Raw genomic sequence first — 26,280 nt, forward strand, 5'->3', positions numbered from 1 at the left:
GAGTAGTCTATGGATGTCAAATTAGGAACTCAATTACCACAAGGATTTTGTCTTCTTGATGAATCAAGTTATGTAGTGATCATAGCTTCTAAGGTACAAATAATTGCCAACCCCATTTCTTAACTGAGGTTCAGAAAGTTTAGGGGACTTCCCCAAGATCAAATGGTGAGAGAATCATTATAGAGCCAACAATAAAAACTAGTTCTTTTTATTTGAAGTCTGGTATTCCTTTCATTAAACAGACTGATATTATTTATTAAATATATAATATAAATATATTATTGGATGATAATCATTAAAAAATTACATAATTTGTATGTAAGTGCAGACAGTTTTATGGGAAGCCATGGACTTAGGAAGCATTCTATTTAGTAAGTGCTGCTTCTGTCTCTCTCTGCACTTTCCTCCAAATAAAGGTACATTGCTCATTGAAATCAAAATAGCTACAAAGACTTAGCCTCATATTGTGTTTAAACCCTTTTCATAGATTTGGACTTAGGAACAGCCTCCCTTTGTACTGTCTCACTGGTCTTCAAAGACCCAGAAATAGCTCCCATGAACCTTGTTTCAGTGTCTTGGAAACTATTTGTTAAATGAATACCACCAAATAGGTCCATAGTCATTGTTGCCACCCTTGCATGACCTGAAAGCAGACTTCAATCTTCTGTAGGGTCTAACAGAGGCAGGAAAAGAGTATATTTTTAGAACAAAATTACAAATTCAAATGAGGAGAAGCTAAGAAGAAAAAGGGATGGAAAATGTTAGGAGGGATGAAAAATGTTAGGAGACACAGCTTTGTTTTGGGTTTCCCAGTTCTTTTCCTCTCACTTCTATTAATGTTTACTAGACATTGATTATATATCCTTATGCATTAGATAATATCCTCAATTCTTTTCTGCCCCAGGGGTGAAAATTTTATTCTGGCATGGATGGGTAACCCTGTAAATGAGAAATCCTAATGTCATTCGTTTTGTGCTAATCATGTTGGCATCTGCTGTACACCAGGGAACAAAATTTTCTTGACAAGGTTCAACATCTTGATAAAATGTGAATTCCTCACCTTCATTCAGGAATTCTTCCATTGTGTAACAGGCAGTTTGGTCTTCCTGGGTCTAGGAATCTCTCTGTCATTCTGCCACTGAAATCCAACTTAATGACTATATCTAGCTGGTCTAAGAATTAACCAAATGTTTCCATCCATTGCAATTTCAAGGGTCACATAATTCATTGGATACATCTCCATTGTTTCAGTTTTTTTTTTCTGGAAATTTTGTGCATTTTCATATTTATACAGTAATTGACTTCCTTGTCTGTGATTCTTATTGTGCCCAAAGAGGAAAGAACTAGAAACAATAGCCAGTTGTTCTAGAGGGACCCATTTTGATTCAACATATGGAAAAGTTTACAATTTTATCTGATTAATGGGGGGAATGGACTGCCTTGAAGGAGAGTGAACTTGTCATCACAGGACTTCTACCAGCAGAAGTGACATTACCATTTAAGAAGATGATAGAATTAGAAATCATGACATGGATAGAGCAGATTCCTTTCAAGTCTAAATCTATGTAATCTTAGAACTATTACAAATTATAACATCTGGGATATAGTTAGGTGGTGCAGTGGATGAAATGCAAGATCTGTAGTCAGAAAGACAGATCTGCCTGGGTTCAAATTCAACCTCAGACATTTACAAAATGTGTGAACCTAGGCAAATTAGTTCACTCAGTTTGCCTCATTTTCTTCTTCTGTGAAGTAATATGGAGAAGGAAAAAGTAAACCACTGTCTTTGCTAAGAAAACTCCAAACAGGGATAGCAACGTGTCTGAAATGACTGAACAACTGAAAAGACTGAACAACAACATTTACAGCATCCAGATTTTACAATACATTGTATTATAGAATTGGTATTTACAGCATATAGCATTTTAAAGTTATTCAGGGCACATTGCATATTGAATAAAGTATATTCTACACATTGAATCAGGAAGACCTAGATTTATATCTTGGTACTGACACTTAAAAGCTGTATGAACATAGTTATATCATTTTATAAGCATCAGTTTTCTCATAAATAAAGGAGAGATGATAAACATCTATATTATCTATCTTATAGAGTTAGAAATATGAATGAATTAATTAATTAAACACTTTTTAAATGCTTACTATATGCTCACCCCTAAGGAGACAAATAAAAATCTTAAATAGTCATGTTCTCAAAAGTTCATGTTCTAATTGAGGAAATCAACACATAAAATAATGTTCAACTTTCAGAGCAGAAGAAAAAATTCAGAAATACCAAGGATGTAGGGATACCGTGGAAGATTGTAATATCAATAGGTCAGATAATAGTCAAAGGCTGTCCAGGATTTAGAGGTGGTAAAGCTTGGAGTTTTCCAATGTAGTGGCAGGGCAAATGACAAGGCCCAATCCTTAGAAATTAGGTCATATTTTCTATAACACTTTTTGGTTTACTCTTAAAGTAATTCTCTCCCAACCACCCTATAAAGTAGATTAGTTAGAAAATCTCTATCCCTATTTTATAGAGTAGTAAAATTTTTCATTCTATATCATTGTACTTGGTTTATGGAGTGATTTTGAGAACTTAAGATTCAGAGACCTTAAATGGACTCTTGCAAATGGCAAAGCCAATTTTATTGACTTTCAATCCACTGCCCCTCCTACTCCAAACATAGTAATAACTTTGTAATATGACTTCGTTGTTTTTCACAATACTGCACAAATTACTATTTTTCTCTGAGTATAAAAATTGTTTAGGTAATGCTTTCCTAGATCATTAATAAAGATATTATATAAGACTGGATACAATCTTCACCCTAGTATCATTTAATTCAGTGTCTTTCTAAATTAGAACTCTGGTTACATGGAGATGAAGCATCCTGAATAGCTTCTTAATCTATGCATGAGTGTTTATAGCTAAGTCAAATTTAATTATTTTTATAAGCAACATTACATGATACTATATTAAATGCCTCATTAAAAATAAAGATATATTAAATCTCTGACATACCACTATTCATCTAGCTCCCAGGGAGTTCTAAACAAAATCAAAGGCAATCAAACATTTCTAGCAGAGCTTATTTATCCTAACCAATGTTGATCATTGCTCATTATTCTGTTATGCTCTAGATATTCACAGACATTCTATCCCCTTCTTAGAATTGGTATTACTAATTTAATAGGGATTTGAATTAGTTTGACCAAATCAAACCTTGATCCAACAGGGATCAATGCCATATCTCAGATAGCAAATTCACTTCTATAATTATACCACTGAAGTGATAAATACAGAATATTGTAGAGTTTTTTTTTTAAAAAAACTTTAGTTCAGTGAGTCAGATTCTGCCAATGCCCAAAGGATTCCAGGATTCTTTTATTTTTTTAAGTAAATAATTGAGAGTAATATTAGCTCTTTGTAGATAATTCAAATGAATTGAATTTAACCTCTCATTGAATGGGTGCTTCCTATATGAAACATTATATTCCCATTGCTGGGCAACAAACAGTAGTGGTGGACAAAGCCCAGTGAGCCAAGCTTGGACACACATTGTGGATAGGCCATTTGTTCTGTGATGAGTCATTTCAAACTCTTTAAACCTGTTTTCCTACCTATAAAAGGTAGAGGAGTGGGGGGATAATTCCTTTACTGACTATCAACTTACTGTCTGTGACATAGAAATTAACTGACAGTTAATTTACTTCTGGAGATCTTGATTTGGCCATATATAGCATATAGATGTTCTAGATAAGAGTTATCAAACTCCTGATTTGACACATAAGACTTGAGCCCTACAGAACTCCTAAAGAAATCCCAAACCAGATTGAAAATTATTTGGAAAATGTTTAACCAAATTAATAAAAATACATGCCATTTAAATGTGTTTGACTCTTTTGCAACCCTATGGACTTGAGCATGGGACTTTCTTGGCAAAGATGATGGAGCAGTTTGCTATTTCCTTCTTTAGTATGTCCTCATTTTAAAGATAAGGAACAGAGGCAAAGAGAAGTTATATGACTTGCCCAAGATCACACAGCTAATAAGTATCTGAAGCTGTGTTTGAACACAGATCAGCACTCTATCCATTGTACCACCTAGCTTTTCCTTTATATTCCTAGTATAAATAATGCCAATTAGTGATTTCTAAAGTCAATATGTAGCCATTTCTATTTTGATTTAATACCACTGTTTTAGATGCCTTCTAAGATTCTCACAGATATAATATTTTGAGATTTGTGATTAATTTTAGTTTGATAAAGAAGGGAAAATATATCATGTTAAAAATTGAACTTTAAAAACATGTAATCTCATCCTCATTAATTGAAACATTTTCAATTTAAGTATATAATTTATGCATCAGAAATTGCAACAGAAAATTGAGAAATCACAGAACTAAAAAGAGTTTTAGAAATCTAATTCAGCTTCTTCACTTCTCTTCCCATTAGATATAGGTCATGGAATGCTGAGTTACAAAGAACCTTAGTATTCCTACCTCCCCTGTATTTCAAAGATGAGGACACTGAAGCTAAAGATCTGGTCAGTTCTACATGAACATATGACAAACTTGGAAATTAAATTCAGGTCTTCTAATAATCAGTTCATTGATATTTTCCATTGAAATATGCCACCTTTCTCCCAGAGGATCTCAATTCTTATTCTAGTGGGGAAGATAAAGGAATATAATAATATATTCTTCCAAAAGATGCTAGAAATTGGGATTTGACTTCTAGTCAAAGATCACCTTCCATGGAAAAAGAACTTATTATCCATTGAGGCATGCCATTCCACTTCTGAAAAGTTTTAATTATTACGATTTTCCCCCTACTGATTCCCAATCTATCACTCTTGAATTGTCCATCCATTGGTCTAAACTTTTCCCTCTGAAATCAACCAAAATAAATTTAATTACGTAACAGACTTAGTATCTTGAAAAAAGTATTTTAACTTTTTGCTTCTAAATATGACCAGTCCCTGCTTTTGTTCTTTGTATGGCATGATTCTAAGTTCTTTCACTATTGTGATTGCCCTCATCTGGAGTATACTGCTAAATGATTAACAACCAGCGTTCTAAAAAAAAGTATACATACTATAGTTTTAAGTTTAATCTTCACAATTTTCTCTATCACTTTCTAAACTCTATACAAATAATAAGACAATAAAGCAAATTCCGACTTATAGCATTTGCTGATTTTAGTTGTAAGTGGTTTTCATTGAAAATTGAAAGATCAGGGGTGGCTAGGTGGCACAGTGGATAAAGCACTGGCTCTGGAGTCAGGAGTACCTGGGTTCAAATCTGGTCTCAGACATTTAATAATTACCTAGCTGGGTGGCCTTGGGCAAGCCACTTAACCCCATTTGCCTTGCAAAATCTAAAAAAAGAAAAAAAAAGAAAATTGAAAGATCAGTTCCTCTTCAGCCATTAGCTGAGTCAGCACACCCCTGCCCCCTTCTGTACTCACCCTAACCTGTCAAACTCATTCAAAATGTGTGATTCCAAAAACTGACCATGATACTCAAAATCAGGAACAGTTTATCAGCTCATTCACTTTGGACTTCATTTCAGTAATGGGTCCTCTACAGAATTTACTGCTTAGTGACCAACTTTCAGAAGACAGCCTTTTCCACACTTTGGAAATGTACTGTCCCTTTAAGAATTATTGCAGACTTAATTCTGCTCAGAATTCTAAGAGGAATCATGACTGAAGTATTTATTTTCTGATTCAGAGTTCTGAGATAAGCAGTTCCCGAGTTTGAATGAGGCAAGCTGTAGTATATTGAAGGACTATGGACAGCAGAAATGTTCTATTATTTTTGGACAAATGTAATTTATCTGATTATGGAGAGAAAATGAGAATTTGATTACTAATTCTAAACTGTGTTTATTCACATAGAGGACTCCAAGTCTGAATGCAGAAAGATAAGAGATGAGAGGAAGAGACATGAAAGGACAGATTTCAGAATTATATCAGCTAAGTTTGAAGTTGGAAATCATAACCATACTACAGTTGTTGCTGAGGAGTAAGTCTATCTGAGCAGAGGAACAGATGGAAAACAGAGAATTATACAAGTTACTCAGTGGAAAAAATAAGCATGATTGAAATGTTCTGTACAATGAGCTATTAGTCAAACACAGCACTGATCAACTTTGTCTAGCACTGGAATAATCTTTTCAACAGATATTACAACCATGAAGGTGTTTTATGAACAGTTTCTGAAACTGAAAGAGGACACTAAAGTGTAAAGTATCAGATTAGTGAGTTGCTCATACACTTGCATTATTATATGGGTTGATGACATTATTATTATTTCTAAGCTGTTCTGCTTAAGATCTAAAAGTGTCATTATTGTGAGTAGCTGACTTTGTAAGTAGAAATGCATTAGTGGGGGCTTCAAGACTTAGAGTGATAAGTAGAGGAAGCATATTCCCTAAAACATGTTTATATGTTAGTCCTGAGAGAATGTGAATATAAAACGAAGTTTTGGTGGTCTTTCTCTGAGAATGCAGACCTTCTTGTGTGAAAGCAAATTGAGTCAACCTAGGGGGTAAGCAAATGTGCACCTGTTAAGGTGAGAGGAGTGAAGAGCATTTAACTGGGTGGAGATATAGCTCATAAAGTCATTATACTTAGCTAAGCTTGTCCTCAGATAACAAGCTCATTCTGTCACTGACATTATAATATATTCGAATTCTTTTCAACTTCCTAGAACCTTCCAGACTATGCATTCCACTGACTTAACTTTTCTAGAAACTCTAAGGTTGCCTCCATACTGTGAGATACTAGAGGGAAACTAATGCAAGTCTGAAAGTAAAATATTTATTAAAGAGATTTGGGGCTAACTAATAGTCAGGACTCACATTGTTTGCAGATTACTAAAATCTCAGTGAAGCTCAACAAACCCAGTCAGTAGAGTATGAGATTTAATCCAAGATTTATGGACAGATGTCCCTTGCTGGGTATGCAACTTTTTAGGTCAGTTATGTGGCATAGTGGAAAGGGTGCTTGGAGTCAGAAAGTCTCATTTTCCTGAATTCTAATCTATACTCAGATACTTACTAGTTGTGTGACCCTGGGTAAGTCACTTAACTCTATTTACCTCAGTTTCCTCATCTGGAGAATGAACTGGAGAAGGAAGTGTCAATTCATTTCACTATCTCTGCCAAGCAAACCCCAAGAGGGCAAAAAGAAGAATCAGAAACAAATGAAGCAATGGAAATAGCTCAATAACAACTTCAAACAACAAGTCAAAGGTCCTTTTCACTTGTACCTCTTTCTAAATGCTTTTCCATTTCCTTTCAAATAATAGCTCAACATGCTATCATAGTGTAGTTCGTTTTTTAAATCCAAAAGAAGGATTTGATATTCAAAATATTTAAAATTTGTCTCATCAATTTCACTGTTATAGGTCAAGGTCTTTGGATTCTGAGTTTATTATTCCTAGCTTCTTATCAGCCACACATACAATGACACATAGATATATCACCTATGCTTTCATTTAAGTTATTGATAAAAATATTGAAGAAGAAATTTAACGGTTGAGTCTTTTAGAGCATTACTAAATATCTCTCTTCATGTTAGTAAAAATTCATGAATCAACCCTTTTTTCTTTGGTTGTTCAGTCAGTTCTAAGTCCAAGTAACTTTACTATCTTCTAACCTATATCATTGTAGCTTGTTCATGGAGTGATCTTGAGAAATTTTATAAAATGCTGTCCTGAAATCTACAAATCTATATCTATATTCAATGGAATTTATAGATCTGCTGGTCTAAGATTTTTGTTAAAAATATGAGTAATGAATTTAGTTTCGCAGGACTTGATTTTAAAGAACCCATGCTGATCCACAGCAATGACTATTCCCCTTTCTAAGGACTCAAAAAAGAATGCCTTTGAAAAATCTATTCTATGAATACAGAATACATAGAATAGGGAACAGGGAATAGGAGGATAAAAATATTTTAAAAGGTCCTATTCTAACTACCATGAAGTCCCCAGTCTTAGCAGGCATAGCTGATGCTAGGACTGGAAGTGCTAACTTCACCCAACTACTCAAACACCAAATGTGTTTGCTTCATTCCAAGTTAGTCAATCAATCCCTGATTTGGTCAAGTAAAGCTACAATTGATGGAGGTTCGATTGATTCCATCAATCCTTAGATTTCTGGGATTTCCTGAACCTTGCTTCATCTGCAGATGGGAAGTCACAGGAGTTTTCTTTGTCTATCTTATCTCTACATTCTTCCCTTTGCCCAATGCTAATGCCATACAGATCAATAAACATATTAAAGAGGAATTTTATTATTTTAGAGAAATGCCACACTCTCATCACAATTAAAGTGATATAATCAGTGTAAAAGCAACATGAAGTTTTTAATGCCTAAACACAGTGCTTACCGTGTAAGCTCTTTATCAGAGACACACTTCTTGAAACTGGGGATAGATGATTGGAAAGAAGACCCAAACCTTGGGATGTGAGGAGTTGCCAATCCTTTTAAGGGCTGCTTATCCACCTTTGGTGTCCATCTGGCAACCAACCCTCATTTGTGGTTCCATGAAATACTCATACTCCAGTAAAAACCATCTGACAAATAAGCTAAACCAGGTTAAAGGTAACCACAGTCTCAAACCCATTGATGAATTAGTGGGGTGTCTACTCCAAGCATGGGAAGACTTTTCCAAACAAAATTGGTAGATAAGAACAAGCTGTCCTAACAGTGGTAAAGGTGGCTAAATCAAGTTCTGTGGAGCAGTTAGAACTTGGTTGGACATAGAAGATAACAAGGTCATCTGCTGCATCCTGGGTCATTGCTACTCATCTTGATTTTTGCCCTGCCACTTGAATTGGATTACTCTGGAAGAGAGAGTTAGCCTGGCAACTTTGTAAAACTGCCTCATTTAAATCCAAGTCACTCAAGAATCAAGACTTCAATTCATGATAGCACAGGGTCCTCTTCAAAAGTGAAGGATCAATAACAATAATAACAGCAGATGAATGGTTAATCAAATAAGTTTAACCATCCCTCTAGGGAGTTTAAATAGAGGAAAGAATTTCAGGAGAAGGCATTTCATATAACAAAGCAGGCAAGTGAGTATCCAGGACTGGAAACAGCCTTGAGGAGGCAGATCTTTGAATATAAACTGAAAAGGTTGTTATTTGTCCAGAGTTAGAGTCTCATTACCTTCTCCCTCACCCTCCAAGATCATGTTGCTGGACAAACTAGATCAGTGGCACATAAACATCCAATTGGGAAAAACTGAGGGTACACTAAGGAGAAATACTGGCATAGATACAGAAGGATAGCTACCTGAGGGAAGAATCAGCTTCAACAAGTATGACTCTTTAAGGTAGAGTGAATGCTGGCTATGTATTCTAGAAAGGCATTGATTATCAGAGCCTGACAAAGAGTTATATCCAGGGGAAATTCCTTTGTTGAAGGAAGGAAAGATACTTCAATTAAGCAAGAGCTGAATTACATAATATGTATGCATGACTATGAATCTCACTACCTGTGAGTAGCTAGCAGGAAATGTTTGGTAGTCACTATTCTTGCTATTCCTTAACATTTTTCTGGTACACTGAAGGGGAGTCACAAGGGGCAGTGATAGAAGCCACCGCCTCTCAGGGTTAGACCTTTAGAATCCTGAGAGAGGAGTACTCAGTCACACTGGGGATCCAGTCTACCTCTGCCAGTGGGAGTTCCGGACTTGTCCAGAGGCTGCTGCACCACGAATCACCACCAGGGAGCACACACTGGCTAGTGGAAGGCATGTGGAATGAGGTGAAAGCCTTCACTTAAAGTTCTTTCAGAGGGAAAGTGGCAAAAGCTGAGCAACTTTTCTGGCTTTCCTCCACCATTTTCAGGATTGTCTCATTCTTTGTATTTACATATTACCCATATCAAGCACAGTATCTGGCACGTAGGAGATGTCTTAAAAATTTTATTAATTCATAAGAATCCCTTAGGATGATCTTAGTGACTCTTTGTTGTTATTTTATTGTTGGGTTTTCTTGGCAAAGATACTGGAGTGGCTTGCCATTTGCTTCTCCAAATCATTTAACAGATGAGGAAACTGAGGCAAGCAGGGTTAAGTGACTTACCCAGGGTCATACAACTAGTTAGTGTCTGAGGTCATATTTGAATTAAAGTCCTCCTGACTTCAGATCTGGTATACTATTCACTTTGCCACCTACTAGACTACTAATTCTCAAGGTACTTTAGTCATTAATAAAGTTTCACAGCATTTAGATATGAAAGGAAGTTCAGATGCCATCTAATTCAATCCCCCCATTTTACAGAAGTGAAAACTGAAGCCAAGAGAGATGAAATGAGTTGCCCAAGATCACAAAGACAACAAACCCGGTTTCTCTTCCTTACAGTGACAATGGATTCCTACCTGTTCCCCAAACAGGAGTTTCCACCTCCTGACTACAGGCATTTTCACTGGTTATTTCCCCATGCCTAGAATTGTCTTCCTTATCTCCTTCTCCTGGTCTCTCTTCCTTTGAGATTCAGCTAAAATCCAGCCTTCCAAGACAGCCCTTTCCTGATCCCTCCATTGAAATAAAGAGACAAGACTAGTCAAGCTATAGTGCCATTTCTCCTTTTTTTTGTTATTTCAACTTATGCTATTGGTACATAGTTATTTGCATGCTGTCCCCCCATTAGACAGTAAGTTCCATGGGAGCAGAAAGCTAATTTTTTTTTTGCCTTTCTTTGTATCCTTAGCACTTTGAATAGCACCTGCTATAGAGTAGGTATTCAATAAATGTTTGTTACTTTCTAAGTTCAGAAAAATGTAGAAAGACTTACATGGATTGATGCAGTGAAATGAGCAAAAATAGAACATCATACACCATAACTACAATTTTGTATGAAGAAAACTGTGAAAGACTTATAACCTATGCTCAGCAATACAAGGATCCAAGACAATCCCCAAGTGATGAAAAACTCTATCCTCCAGAGAAAAAATTGATAGAGTATTAATGCCAATTCTAACATATTATTTTTCTCTTTCTTTTCTTCTTCTGTCCTTCCTTTTTTTCCTTTCTTCTTTCTTTTGAATTTTCTTCCACAAAATGACTAATAGGGAAATACATTTTACATGATTGCATGTGTGTAATCTATATCAAATTGCTTACCACCATAGGAAAAGAGGAACAGAGGAAGGGAGAGAGAATTTGGAACTCAAAATTTTAAAAAAGTGTTAAGAATTTTTCTATATATATAATTAGGAAAAATAAAATTATTATGAATATATTCTTGTTAACTTTGTATCATGGATATAAAGGGGAGAAGAATTCATAATAGCACCTGCCATGTGCCAGGTACTATCCTTTTAAAAATATTATCTTATTGGATTTTTGAGACAACTCTGTAACACAGATGCTGTCATTATCCTGATTTTATAGTTCAGGAAATTGAAGCAAAGGTGAAGGGACTTGTCCATGGTCATACAGCTCATAAGCATCTGAGATCAGATTTGAATTTAGATCTTGCTTACTATGCCACCCAGCTTTCATATAGTCTATGCATATATTATTTCAGTTTCCAGACTGAAACAGGAGTCCCATATTTGGATACAATAATAATAAGCTGTCATTAATAAGCTGTCATTTGTCTAGAGGAGATTTACTAGGCTAGATATACTTACTGGGAATAAAAGGTCCTCTAAGAAGTTTTTGAGGGGCAGCTAGGTGGTACAGTGAATAAAGCACTGGCCCTGGCATCAAGAGGACCTGAATTCAAATTCAGTCTTAGACACTGTGGCCTCGGGCAAGCCACTTAACCCCATTGCCTTGCAAAAAATTTAAAGAAAAAGAATTTGTTGAAAGAAATGAGATTATTTAGCAAAGCAAATAGAAGATTTAGCTGTTTTCAAATACTGTATTGTCACATAAAAGAGAAATTTTATGTATTCTGTATAATTGAAGGGGGCAGAAATAAGACTAAGGTGTGGCAGAAATAAATATATGTGTGTGTATACACACACACACACACATATATATATATATATATATATATATATATATATATATACACATATATATTAGCTTAATAGAAGGAAAAGATCTAAAAAAAGCAGAATGCCACTGGCTAGCTCTGCTGGAGCTATACAAGAAGATACATGGCATTTTGTCCGAGTATACTTGGGGTGTTTCTGCATTGCTTAAGATGCTTTGTCGATGACCCACAAAATACCCATGATTCAACAAGCACCATACTTCAACTAAGTGAGCTAACTAGTCACAAGCTCCAGTAGCAAGATATTCAGGGTTGGCAACCATTTGTCCAGAGGCCAATTTTTAATGAGAAAGGATTGAAGTGAGAAGCCTAGATCTCAGTGTGGTGCCTTTTCCCTATTTTCTGTGACAGGTGACTGCAAACTGTTTACTGTTGAGAGTGGGTTCACACTGCTTAGGGAGCCAATACAACTGGGGCAGATCTCTTTCCCACACTATAATTAGCACCAGTACAGTCAAGATGTATGAAAAACAACCTTCATTTAGCCCTGGAACAGATTTCAACCATTATGAGTAGGTGTTGGAGGTGGGGCCTGAAGGGAGAGAAGAAAAAAATTCATTTCTTTAGTATGTTCTTGCTTGTTAAGTTTGGCAAATGAGGACACATTCGAACTGTGGCATGGCTCCATGGTCCCCACAAGCTGTTCTGAATAAGGAAGCAAGGGCTTTACAGAGATTGAATTGAATCAACATTAACTAAAGTTGAGTATGGACAGTGTGCTCTGGTAGGTACTAGTTTTACAAAGTCACAATCCCTACCCTCAAGGAATTTGAATTATTCTCAGGGGGGACAAGACAGGGATATAAATTAAGTATGTCCAACTCTGACTCTCTCCTGATATCCAAACTAACATCTATTGGGCATCTCTATAGGGATATTTCTCTGGGATAGACTCAATATGTCCAAAATTAAGCTAATTATCTTTTCCTTAAGTCTTTTTTCTTCTCCTATCCCTTTTCTGACTTCATGATTTCTGTCGGTGGCACCCATTATTCACCTGGTCTCTCATTTTTTTCAACTTGACACTATCTTTGGCTGTGGTCCCTCCTTCTACTGAATCAATCACCATAAAATTACCAATTCATCTAGATATTCTGTTTATTAAATCCCTCTTTTCTATTCCCACTGCCAGCATTCTAATATAGAATCTTATCACTTACAGATTATTGCAAATAGCCTCCTTGAAGGAGAACTATAACTATATAAGTATATATATGGAGTTACATGTATATACAAATCTTTTATATATGCATCTCTTTAGAAAGTGAGAAAAAAGTGAATGAGAGGGACAGGAAGAGAGAGAGAGAGAGAGAGAGAGAGAGAGAGAGAGAGAGAGAGAGAGAGAGACAGAGAGAGAGAGACAGAGACAGAGAGAGACAGAGAGAGACAGAGAGAGACAGAGACAGAGAGAGAGAAACAGAGAGAGAGAGAGAGCATGAACTTCCTGCAAAAGGTGGGCTTTAAACTAATTCTTGAAGGGATCCAACAAACTAAGATATGAACATGATTGAACATAACATTCCAGGCATGGAAGACAGCCAAAGAAAATTCAGGCAGATGAGTGATAGTGTTATATTAAAGAAACTGAAATTACACCAGTGAGATTGGATTATAGATTATGTGGAAGGTTGTCAAGTGTAAGAAGAATGGGAATGTAGAAAGGGGACAGATTATAAAGAATTGTACTATAAAGTTTATATTTGGTTATGGAGGTAATAAAAAGCCAGTGGGCTCATTGAGCCTGGGTAACTAAAAAGGTCATCATGCCCTTGATAGGGAAATGTGAATGAGGGGAGAGTTTTTTGGAAAAGATAATGAGTTCTGTCTTAGACGTTTTTGAGTTTGAAATAGGATTCCAGTGTAGCTGGACCATAGTGAGAAGGGGCATGGTATAAGAAGATTACAAAGTCTAAAGTAGGAGAATATAATGAAGAACTTGAAATACTATGTAGAGGAATTCATATTTGATCCTGGATATAATAGGGAGCCATTGAACCTCATTGAACAGGGAGGTGACATGCTCATACCTAAACTTTAGAAAAAAAATCACTTTGGTGGTTGAGTGGAGCATGGAATAAGAAAAGATGAGGTAGGGAGACCAAATGAAAAATTATTTCAGAAGTCCAAAACAGAGGTGACTAATAGCTTAGGCCAGGACTGTGATTGTGCATATGGAGAGAAGGGGGACATACATGAAAGAGGTTGGGAAAGTAAAAAAATGGCAAAACAATTCAGCATTGAGTATGAATATAAGGGGTGAGGGAGCAAGTAATTAAGGAGAGCCTGGGGTTACTTCATCTGGTGAATTCATACTTATACTTTCATGCCCCCAAATCAAATATCACCTTCTACATAAAGTATTCCTGATTTCTCTGGGTACTTAAAAAAGTTACAATTCAACAAATATGTGGTGTCTGCCTGTAACCCTACAAAGAGTTATAGTAGAAAGAATAGGTTTCTACAATCCTTATAATTTATTATTGTATATTATTGTTTCTGATATTTCCCATATCCATACCAGACTGAAAGAATTATAAACAACATGTGGAACAGTGATCTGCAGATAGTAGATGCTTAATAAATATTGAATAAATATCTATGACACTCTCCACTTATGCTCTCTTCTCTTTATACTCTCCACTGCCAGAACCATGCATTCCAATGGCTTCAATATAAACAGACCTCCTCTATATAAATGATTCAAAAATTCTTTTTGTTCCCCATAGCTCAAGACCTAGATTTCCAAAAACTAGCTAGATAACTCCATCTGGATGTCTTACCAGTGCCTCTGTCTCAAGATTGTTAGACTTTACTAAACATGAATTCATCCCCCAGCCCCAATCCGATTTTCCTTCTAAAAAAGATAATGACCTCTTCTCAGTATTGTTATTGCACATAGGCCATCATCACATTTAATTTACACTATTGTTATTGCTTCCTATTTCCTTTTCTTATTAGTATGTTTCCACTACAATTTATATCAGCCAAAGTGATTTTCCTAAAGCATTGATCTGACCAGTGTCACCAAATCTGCCCAATAACAAATGTCAGTGATTCCTGATAATCTCCTGATATTTCAATGCCTTTATAAACTGACTGTTCCCAACCATTCCAGGCTTCTTGTAATTCATTCTTTTTCCAATCTCTCTATAATCTAGTCAAAGTGACCATCTTAAGGCTCTTCACACATGATACCCTATCTCCCAATTCAATCTATTTGAACTATGCATATCTAAAATGGTCTCATCATCTTGCTCCAAGTTTCTCTGGCTTTCTTTAGTTATATCTTCTATGATTTGTAACTTCCCCCTCTTCCTTCTGAGATTAAATTATCAGAAGATTTAAATTTCTTAAATTTTCAAAAACATGTTGGACACAACCTAGTGGATATTTTGCTAGTACCTCTATCAACAGATCTCATTCCCCTACCTAATATTCCTTTTAAAAATTAAATGGCCTTGTCAATCTTAGTAAGTTCCTGAGGATGAATGTAAGAGTTAGAGGACTGTTATTTATATTATAAAAGTGCCTCATTTTTAACCTGTTGTCTTTCTCATTAAATATAGACTTCCTGAAGGGCAGAAGCCAAATCTCTAGATTTCTTTGCATCCTCAATTGCCCAATGCCACACAGCTAGGTAATTATTAAGTGTCTGAGGCTGGATTTGAACTCAGGCACTCCTGTCTCCAGGACCAGTGCTCTATCCACTGTGTCACCTAGTTGCCCCCTGTAACAGTGTCTTAATGGGTTCCCAGGGCAGATAGTTGGCACAGTGGATAGAGCTCTAGTCTAGGAGTCAGGAGGGTGGGAATTCAAATTCACCATCAGACACTTGACTCTTATTGGCTGTGTGACCTTAGGCAAATCACTTCACCCCAACTGCCTTGCATGCAGGGCCAACTCCAGTCATCCTGATCCATGTCTGGCCACTAAACCCCAGATGACTCTGGAGGAGAAAGTGAGGCTGGTGCCTTAGCACTGCACCCCTTCACTCAAATTCAGTTCACTTGCTTGTCATGGCATTACCTCCCTGATGTCATGGTCTTTGAGAATGAAGAACAAACATTATTATTAACTGGTTCCCCATTTCCAGGATAGCACTTAACACTATCTCCTAAGTAACTTCCCTATTGTATCAGTCTGATCATATCACTCTTCTATAACTGAATGAATTACATGATCTCTAGACCTCTCTAATTATGGAATTTTATGAATTTACGCTGCAAACTACAATAGCTTCCTATTTCCTATCCAATAAAGTATTGATTTATTTGCCTGACATTTATGGTCCTTCATAATTCAACTTTTCAATACTTCTCCCTGCCAAATTGATCTTCTGGCTATCCTTGATGCTCTTTCTGCCTTTGTATATCTTCATTCATGTTTAGAGTGGAGTTGGGTTCATTTTCCTCTGGATTGTGATTGCTTTTTTTTTTTAAAGTTGTTCAGTCATTTCAGTCACATATAACTCTTTCTGATTCCATTTGGGGTTTTGTTGACAAAGAAACTTGAATGGTTTGTCATTTCTTTCAGTTTATATTTGAGGAATGGAGGCAAAAATGGTTGAGTGACTTTCACAGGTTCATGCAGCAGGTTTGTATTCAGGAAGATGTTTTCTTGACTTTAGGTCTGACACTCCATCCACTTTGCCACCTAGCTGCCCAAAGCTGTGTTTTTCCCCCAAGGTCAAAATCAAGTTCCTGCTCCTTAATAGAGCTGACCTCACCAGCTGAAAAGATAATCTCTTTCTTCATAATTTTGCTTACATCTTTCCTTTACATGGAATTTAGCCTTCCTTTGTAGCTTGGTAACAGATAGATCAGATTGAGAGGAAGATTCTTGAGAGCAGATTATTTTAGGACAATGGAAGTCAAGAAAATCTCTAAGACCCTAAGTTAAAGAGCAAGTATCTTAATTGTATTGACAAAGGAAATTTCCTGAATTGCCTAGACTAAGAACATTACGGGTTCAAGGGGAAAATTGCCAAGAATCTGTGATTTCATTCATATGTCAAGTTCATTTAACAATGGGAGCCAGCAGTCCAGTTATTTCTCAGGAGAAAAGTCAGAGATTTTCTTGGTCCCAAATCTAACAAATGTCATAAGGAGGATTTGAACCAAGGTCTTTCTGATTTCATCTCTAGCCCTACCTTGGTCAGTCTTAACAGCCCCTAAGACATAAAAGATGGTGCCAAATTCAGATGAATGTCTGTCTCTGTGGAAAACAGTTATCTTCCAAATTAATCTTTCAGAATTAGTTTCTTGGCCTTCAGATGACCAAGTGGATTAAATATACTTGATTTCATGGAGAAAATGATTGAGATTCCCTATCTATGAGAAAGAAGTAGGGAAGTAAATTCTTCTGGAGACAACACATTTGTTTGTATATTAATAATATTTAAGGTGCTTCTGAAAATGGTCTAATAAATAGGACTTTAGAACTAGAGAGAATTAGATAATCTGAGCCAAGCACTTCATTTTAAAAGGGAAGGTCAAGATGACATCAAACCCCAACTCTTATCATTCTATATGTTATGATATGTGTTATGATATAGATATGGATATCTATATGGTAACTGTATACTATCCATATAGTTACTATATATATGGTTACTATATAAATATATGTGCATATATTATATGTACATATTTTAATATAATATGATTTATTTAATTGATGTTAAGGTGATCTGAGGATAAACTGATTTGGTTGGAGTGTAAGTCCATTTCTCAAAGCCTAAAGAAAATAAAAAAAACTAAATGCTACCTTGTGATAAGTGAACAAAACACAAGTCACTTCAAATTACCTGATGGTTTTGATCATACTGAGTCCCATTTCAACACAGCAGTGGGCATGGTCCTGACGAGGTTCAGGGAGTCCAGAAACACAATAGTAGCAGTCCCCCAAAATCTTAATCCGGAGACAATGATGCTCCTAGTATAATGACATAATGAGAAAGAAGAGAACTTAATCAGCAGAGGGGTTAAAGTTTAGGGAAAAATTGAGAATAAGGAAATTAAAAAGGAAGGTTGAAGTCTTTTTTCTATAGGGTAGCACATTTATTCACATATCAATGAATCCAGGAATAATGAATTAGTTTGGTTATGCTATGATTTCCTCAGCAGTCCTAGAAGAATGAATAAATGAATGATCTATACAGATTAGTCATTATACTAATCTATCTATAAAATAGTTAGTTGCTATAGGGAGTTTTTTTTATTGGAATTCAGATAACTGGATCTCAGAGAAGTTAAATATCAGTGGCCAGGATCACACAGCCACTAAATAGCACAGACAGGGTTAAAAAATCCAGTCCTCACTCATTTTTCAATGGTTTCTAATTGTTTTTTTGGTCTCAGGACCTCTTTACATTCTTAAAAACTGTGGAGCAACCCATATGTTTATGTGGGTTATATATCTAATGATACTATTTTAGTTGAAGCAGCTAGGTGGCTCAGTGGACCAAATACTAGATCTGAAAACAGTATGACCTGAGTTTAAATCAACCTCAGACACTTATTAGCTTTATGACTCTGGGCAAGTCATTTAACCACTATTTGACTTAACCACTGAAGAGGGAAATATCAGACCACTTCAATATCTTTGCCAAGAAAATTCTATGGCTGGCATGGTCCATGGATTCAGTCATGAATAGTCTGATATGATTGAACAACAATATTAGAAATAAAAATTGTCAAATTTTAATTTTATATGTTTTTATGGGAAAACCCTATATTTTACAAAACAAAAATATAGTGAGAAGAATGGCATAGTTTAACCTATTTTTGCATATCTCTTTAATGCTTGTCTTAATAGATGGCAATTTGATTCTCATATCTACTTCTCTATTCAGTCTGCTGTGATATGTAATTTTGATTGAAGTTTATGAAGAAAATCTGGCTTTACACAAATATGTAGTTGGAAAAGGCAGCAGTATTTTAATATGCAAATAACATCTTACTGTTGTTATGAAAATAGTTTTGAATTTGAGAACTCCCTGAAATAGTCTTGGGACATGGGGGCTCATAGGTAATATGTTGTGAACCACTATACTAGACCACACTCATTTCTTGAAGAAAGGAATTCTGTAACTAGAAAACAGTTAGAAAAATCAATTATCACTTACTAAGTTTAATATTGTAACACATAGGTTATAATACAAATCTTTATTCTTCACTTTTAATTTTTTAAAAAATGCTTATTTTTTGGGGGTTCTCCAACCCTAACCTTTCCTAGTAAGAAAGAATAACAATGAGAACAAAATCAGGTTAGTAAAACTAACCACACATAAAGGAAATCTGACAATGAATGCAGTATTATGAAATATTCCACATCCAGAGTATACTCCCTTTGCAATGAAGGGAAGAAGTTCTGTTTTCTCATTTCTAGGGGACCAAGCTTGGTCAGTATAGTTGCACTGCATTCGTTTTTTATTTATACTGTTGTATTCTTTAAGTATATTGTTTTCTTGGTTCTGATTATACACAATTGTTTCAAAAATTTTTTCCTATATTCCCCCAAGTTCTATGACCCTAGAAAGACATTTGATCTGTTTGCCATAGTTTCATTATCTGTGAGAAGGGAATACTAATATTATCTACTTCCCTGGTTTGTTGTCAGCATCAAATGAGATAATAATTGAAAAACACTTAACATAGATCCTGGCACAAAAGAAGCACTATATAAATGTGATCTATTACTATAATTATCAGTGTTCAAGTTCATAAGAACTGCTCTTAAAAGCTCATATTTCTACTTAGAAAAAAACTGGGTGAAAGGGCTTTAAAAATAAAATAAACTGAAGCTTGAATCACACAAGCAAGTCTCAAGTTGATCTTGACAATACAACCATAAGAAAAGCTGTTGTAGATACACTATTTATTCTTGTTTTTATAAAGTTGATTTTATTTTTAAATTTTCTTTATTTTATTCTGGACTTGAGAAATAAACCGAGTATTTTTGAAACATAGTAGAATAAAAAAATGATTGGCTATGTACCACTTGCTATTCCTTTAAAATACATTATAAAATTATCAATGTAACTTTCTCTTTTTTTCTTCCCCCCTTCCCCCTGCCCTCTAGAAGGCTATTATTAGACATTCATATATTCATTCACATAAAATGTATGTATATACATACATGTCAGTTCTTTTTCAATATGCAGATAGTGTCATCCTTTATAGGTCTATTGTAATAAATTTGAGTGTTTATGAGAATCAAAATGACTTATTTGTTCAAATTTGTTCTCAAAATAATATTGTTACTAATATTCTCTTGGTTCTGCTCATTTCACTCTTCATGATTTCATGCTAATCTATATTTGTTTTTCCAGAATCATCAAGCTCATCATTTCTTATAAAGCACAGATGAATTCCATTACAATCATATACTGCAACTTGTTCAGTCAATTGCCAAATGACAGGCATCTTTGTGATTTTTAGTTCTGTGCTATCATCCAGTCAGTTGATTTTGTGAAAATCTTGCCAGCCAGGTGTAATGACTTGCTTGCTATCCATATATATATATGTGTATATATATACATATATATATATATATGTACATATATACATATATATATACACATATATACATATTTTCTACATTCAAGAGAGTATGTTGTTCAATGATGAGAACACTAGGATGGAGTTAGAAAACCTGGTTTTGAACATTCTAGATGAGCTTGAGCAATTAAGCCACTTACCTGCTCTGGGCCTTGACTTCTGTAAAATGATGATAACTCTGACCTAATTCTTGTAGCATTAAATGAAACAATGGGTTTTAAAGCACTTTATAAACATAAAGCACTTTCTGAAACATAATACAATACAAACTTTCATGATTTTTATTTTATCAACTTTTTTCTTTCATCAAATGTTTTTTATTATAATAACTGAATGACAGTTGAAGCACATCTGAACAATTTCTTTAACATCAAATTGTTTCATTATTCATTTCAAATGGGTGAAAATCTCTTTATCTCTTTCTGCATCTGTATTTATCTATTCTATTATCTATTTTCTTGCCTCCTCCTCCTCTCTTTTTCTCTGTGTGTGTGTGTGTATGTGTGTGTGTGTGTGTGTGTGTGTGTGTGTGTGTGTGTGTGTATGCTGTCTGTCTGTCTGTCTCTCCAGTATTAAGTTCAGCTTCCTAGGAAAAAAAGTGAAAAAATTTTCAAGTTGATAATTTCTGGAGAAATAGAAATCACAAAAGTTCACATGCTCTGTTGCTACATGTATTACGAAGTCAAACATGGTACCTTGAGTTTTTTGTAAAGGTTGAGATATATGTATTTTCTACTTCCCAGTCAGTACTGATATTCAAGAGAATGTCACACTTGTTAAAGTCTTAAAATTGTTTGGTAAAAAAATATGTAAATCAGTTACATATGAAACCAAATATTCCTTGTGCTTTGTTTCAAGTCAAAAAGATTTTTTTTGATGAAGTTTGTCTTTTATTCTCAGAAAAACACCATTACATCAGGGAAGTGATGCCATGACAAACATGTGAATTGGAGTTGAATGAGGGAATGCTGTGCTAAAATGCCAGTCTCACTTTTTCCTCCAGAGCTATCTGGGTCCAGTGGCCAGATATGAATCAGGACAACTGGAGATGGCCCTGGATGCAAGGCAATCAGGGCTAAGTCACTTGTCCAAGGTCAAAAAATAATGTCAAGTGTCTGAGGCTGGATTTGAACTCACATCCTCCTTACTCCACTGCATTAATTCTCAAAAGAAATTCTACTGAACCTGTTACAAATTTAGTTGCTCTGATCCAACTGGTCTTGATAGCAAAAATCAAGAATAAATAAAATTGTGTTTGTATGAAGATTTATGTGTGTATATGCACATATATTTGTGTATATTCATATATATATTTATGAATTCTTAATTTTTTCTGTCATGGATACCTATATCAGATGCCTTTATCAACTGGTGAAACCTATGGACTCCAGCATGACATTTTTAGACATATAAAATAAAATACTTAGGATTCCAATGGAAACCAATTACATTGAAATACATTCCATAGACAGGATGACAGATTAGGTGTGATCTAGTGGTAGGTCTATTAAATAGAGTAATTTTGAAGTAGTGATGAGCATAAAAGTTTTTGTAAGATATTTGCATCAATTGTGATAAAGGAAAATATCTATAATTTCTAACAGAGACAAATTCACAGCTCCTGCTAAAATTGCTGGGATTTGTTGCTTACATTCATAATTGAAGAAAATACTTAATTTCATTTGGCAGGTAATGAAAATAAAGTATTTTTTCCTATCGTATTATTCCTATAGACCCCTGGTAAGGACCCCCTTATTTAGTGAATAACAGTCAAAGAACTAAAAGTCTTAGGTGGAGCACAATAATTAAGCCCAACCTTCCAATTACTTATATTTCATATCTTGAATGAATTCTGAGTCTTTTTTTCATCAGTAACATTCTGTGAAAATTTGAGTAACAAGCAAAATGGGGATATAATATGTACCTTGTCTAACTCACAGGAGCATTGCAGTAAATTTATATATTCAGATTTCTCAGGGTTTTAAGTTATTACATTTAAGGAAAAAAATAGCCTACATTGAATTCAATTCAGCACAACATTATGAAGGTTCTATTATTATAAAAGACTTGTGTTAGACTCTAGGATGCAAAGGCAAAAAATGTCTTAAAGGACCTTGCATTCTAGAGGAGAAGAGGGAAGATTCATTATATATCCAGATAGTGAAATAAAAAGATATACAAAGCAGCATGGTCAAGTGAAAACAGCACTGTATTTAGGATAATAGGACCTGGGAATAAATTTTGCTCAGTATGTGTCCTTAAATCTCAGGACTCAGTTTTCAGCTGTGTAAAATGAGAAGATTGGAAAAGATGGACTTTAAGTTCTCTTCCAGGTTTAGAACTGTGATTCTACATAATATAAAGATATTATAAGAGGGAAAGAACACTAAAGTCTTGTTGGGAAAGGATGAGTAACTGGGAAAGGACATATGTAAGAGGATGTACTTGAGTTATATTTGGGAGATAGGTAGGGGAAGATGATGAGGGATTGAATTTCAGACTGAGGGATCATCTGGACAAAGGTATAGAGATGGGATATCCTGTATAGCTAATATCTAGCAGGGCAGTTTGACCAAAATAGAGAGCAAAGGGAAATAATATGAGATAAGATTAGAAAGTGGAAGCCATATAGTAGAGGCTTTTAAATGAGATGCAATTTGGACTAGAGGCAGACTCTTGTCTTCAGTAAGAGCCAATCTTGAAAGGAGACTCTCAGAGAATATTTCCCTCCCCTCATGTCTGATTTCTGGCTATGAGCTGCACTTCGATGATGATCTAAGCGCCAGTGAATTAAAAGAAGTTCTGCTCTCCTCCGGGTGCAAGATGAAGTAATATCAAGACAGAAGCTTTTCGTAGGAGATTTTCTAAGCAAAGTAGGTGATATAGAAGAAGAAGGAAAAAACAACAACCTCCCATCTTTGGAATCAATGAATTTGATTTTAAACTTCAACTCCTAGTTATTTGGAATTCTAATGCCTCTGTTTCTGCTTTTTCACTCTTTATATAATGTCATAAAGATTTTTCCCTTATGTCTCTGTGTTCACCATCCTTTTTTACCTTAGTTACACTAAAGAACTCTCTGTTAGTAATAGACAACAAAGGAGTCCCACTAGGAACCCCTGGGTCATTTCACATCTGCTGCTTTCTAACACTCCCATCCCATATATATTTTAGTACATCTTTTATTTTCATTACATAAGCTTAAGCCTAGGATCCCCTCTGTTGAGCTCTTCTGAGGACCCAATGCTGTTATAAAATGGAAATGCACAGTACAATGTAGAATGAGAAGCACTGAAAATATAGGGAAGCCTCTTCCTATAAGTTCTTATTCTGGTTGCTCCTTGGCTATGGTTTACTGATCACACTGAGGACCTAGAGATGCACTTAGTTATTCTTAGACCCTCTTATCAGATGAGACAGTGGAATTTCAGAGAGGTTTAGTCTACTGGTGTAAGTCAGAACAATGATTTAAACCCAGAATCCCAAATCTAAGACAGGTCTGTTTTGCTTTGGTTTTTTTCCTCCATTATTCCACAAAAAAGTGGAAATACCACTCTAACAGAATGACATGCTAAGTGATGGAGACCATATGGATTCAGTCTATGTTTTATATCTGGTGGAAACATCAGAACCCTTGGTCACACTTTGATTCACTTCTGTGAAAGGATTGTTGCAAATACTATTTGATACTTTTGTGGAAAGGTTCAATATGAGCCAGTATGTGTGTGCATGTATGTTTATGTGTGTATATATGTATATGTATTGTGTTACATTGGGTGTATTCATGTGTAAGAGTTGTCATTATGGTTGTGCTATCTACAACCTCATTAATAAAAATATAATGTCTAGATCACTGAGAGTACTCATCATACTCTATGTTGTATTTTTCTGGCTACATTTGAAGTATTATTAAGTTTGAAGTATCACTTTTTACAAAGCAGTGTGTATAGAAAAAAAATTTATTTTAATGATCAATGACTTGAAACATTTCTCTTTAAATCACTGAGAAAGCCCATTCCAGTTTTAAATAGTAAGTTTCTTCTTACACCGAGTCTAAATATATAACATTTTCTTGTGGATCTGCTTTATAGGTCCAAGCAAAACAAAACATCTCTCTTCCACATGATAGTATTTTTAAATAATTTTATAATTGCTGTCAAGTCTGCCCTAAGTCTTCTCTTCTGCAGAACAAATGATCTCATTTTCTTCAACTGGGCTTTATGTGGTATTATTTCAAATCCTTATTGTTCTTCTCTGGAGGCATTCTTGAATATCAATTACTCTTTGAATAATATGATATCCAGAATTGGACATACAATTCAAATGTGATCTGACCAAAGAAGAGCAGAATGGGATTAACTTTGGAAATCTGTCTTCTCTTAATGAAGTTCAAGATGGCCTTAACATTTTTAGTTGCCATTTAATACTGCTGACTCATCTTGAACTTCCAAGATCCGGAAGTCAAGTGTTAGTTTTTGACGTGAACTGTTTAGTAATTATTTTCTCTTGTGCTGTAGTTCCACAATTGATTTTCTTCAACTTTAATATAATTTAATATAATGTAAATATAACAATTCCTGTTAAATTTCATTTTAGTTTTCACTCATTGTTCTACCTGAGATTTGCATTATTGATTTCTAATTCTTTCACCCAAAGTACTATGAATAGAACCTAGCTTGATGCCACTAACAAAATTATTATTAAGTATGCTATCTTTGCTTCACAAATACCTCTATCATTCCAGCATAATTCTTGATATTTAATCAATATTCAATATTTTTATAGAACTCTATTGCAAGGAAATAGTCTAATCTTGACAAAGAAGAAAGTCAAGAGACAGTTAACATGGTAGGTTATCAATAGTATAAAACCTAAAATTGGTTATATAGGCTAAAAAAGAGGAAGACTTCAAATAAGGAAATCATTTCCAACACAGCTCTCTATATGTAACCAAACCCTCAGCTTTATAGTACAAAGACCAAAATCTCTGCCAGAGTAGAAGAAACTCTCCAAATAAGAACAGTCAATCCAACTCCAACATGCTTAAACAACTTGCTATCTCCAGGTCCAGATGGATTTACAAGTGAATTCTACCAAACATTTAAGGAACAATTAATTCCTATTCCACATAAACTGTTTGAAAAATAGGAGTTCTGCCAAATTTCTTTTATGACACCCACATGGTTCTTAAACCTAAATCAGGAAGAACCAAAACAGATAAAAAAAATTATAGGTCAATCTCCCTAATGAACATTGATACAAAAATCTTAAATAAAATTTTAGTAATGAGATTACAGCAAACTGTTACTAGTATAATACACCATAATCAGGTAGAATTTCTACTATGTAGGCAGGGATGATCCACTATTAGGAAAACACTCAACATAATTGAACATGTCAATAACAAAACCAACAGAAATCATATGATTATTTCAATAAGATGCTGAAAAAGTATTTATAAAATACAGTATCCATTCCTATAAAATACTAGGAAGTTTAGGAATAAATGGGTGTTTCCTTAAAATAATAAGTAGTATCTATCTAAAAACCATCAACAAATATTATTATGTAATGGGGATAAACAGAGCATTTCCAATAAGATCAAGGGTGAAACAAAGATGCCCATTATTACCATTACTATTCAATATAGTTTTAGAAGTATTAGCTTTAGTAATAAGAGATGA

General features: G+C 34.9%; 1 protein-coding gene across 2 annotated transcripts in view; it reads right to left on the reverse strand.

Annotated features, from left to right (window-relative positions):
• Positions 1-26,280, reverse strand: part of ADCY8 (adenylate cyclase 8) — a 397,409-nt gene that overhangs the window by 202,841 nt on the left and 168,288 nt on the right. For both annotated transcript variants that reach the window (XM_074202342.1, XM_074202341.1), the window contains exon 5: positions 17,842-17,969. In XM_074202342.1, coding sequence (XP_074058443.1) covers positions 17,842-17,969 — 128 coding nt within the window. The remainder of the gene's footprint in view (positions 1-17,841; positions 17,970-26,280) is intronic.

The sequence above is a fragment of the Macrotis lagotis genome, chromosome X (genome assembly GCF_037893015.1).
Source record: "Macrotis lagotis isolate mMagLag1 chromosome X, bilby.v1.9.chrom.fasta, whole genome shotgun sequence".
Classification (NCBI taxonomy): Eukaryota; Metazoa; Chordata; class Mammalia; order Peramelemorphia; family Peramelidae; genus Macrotis; species Macrotis lagotis.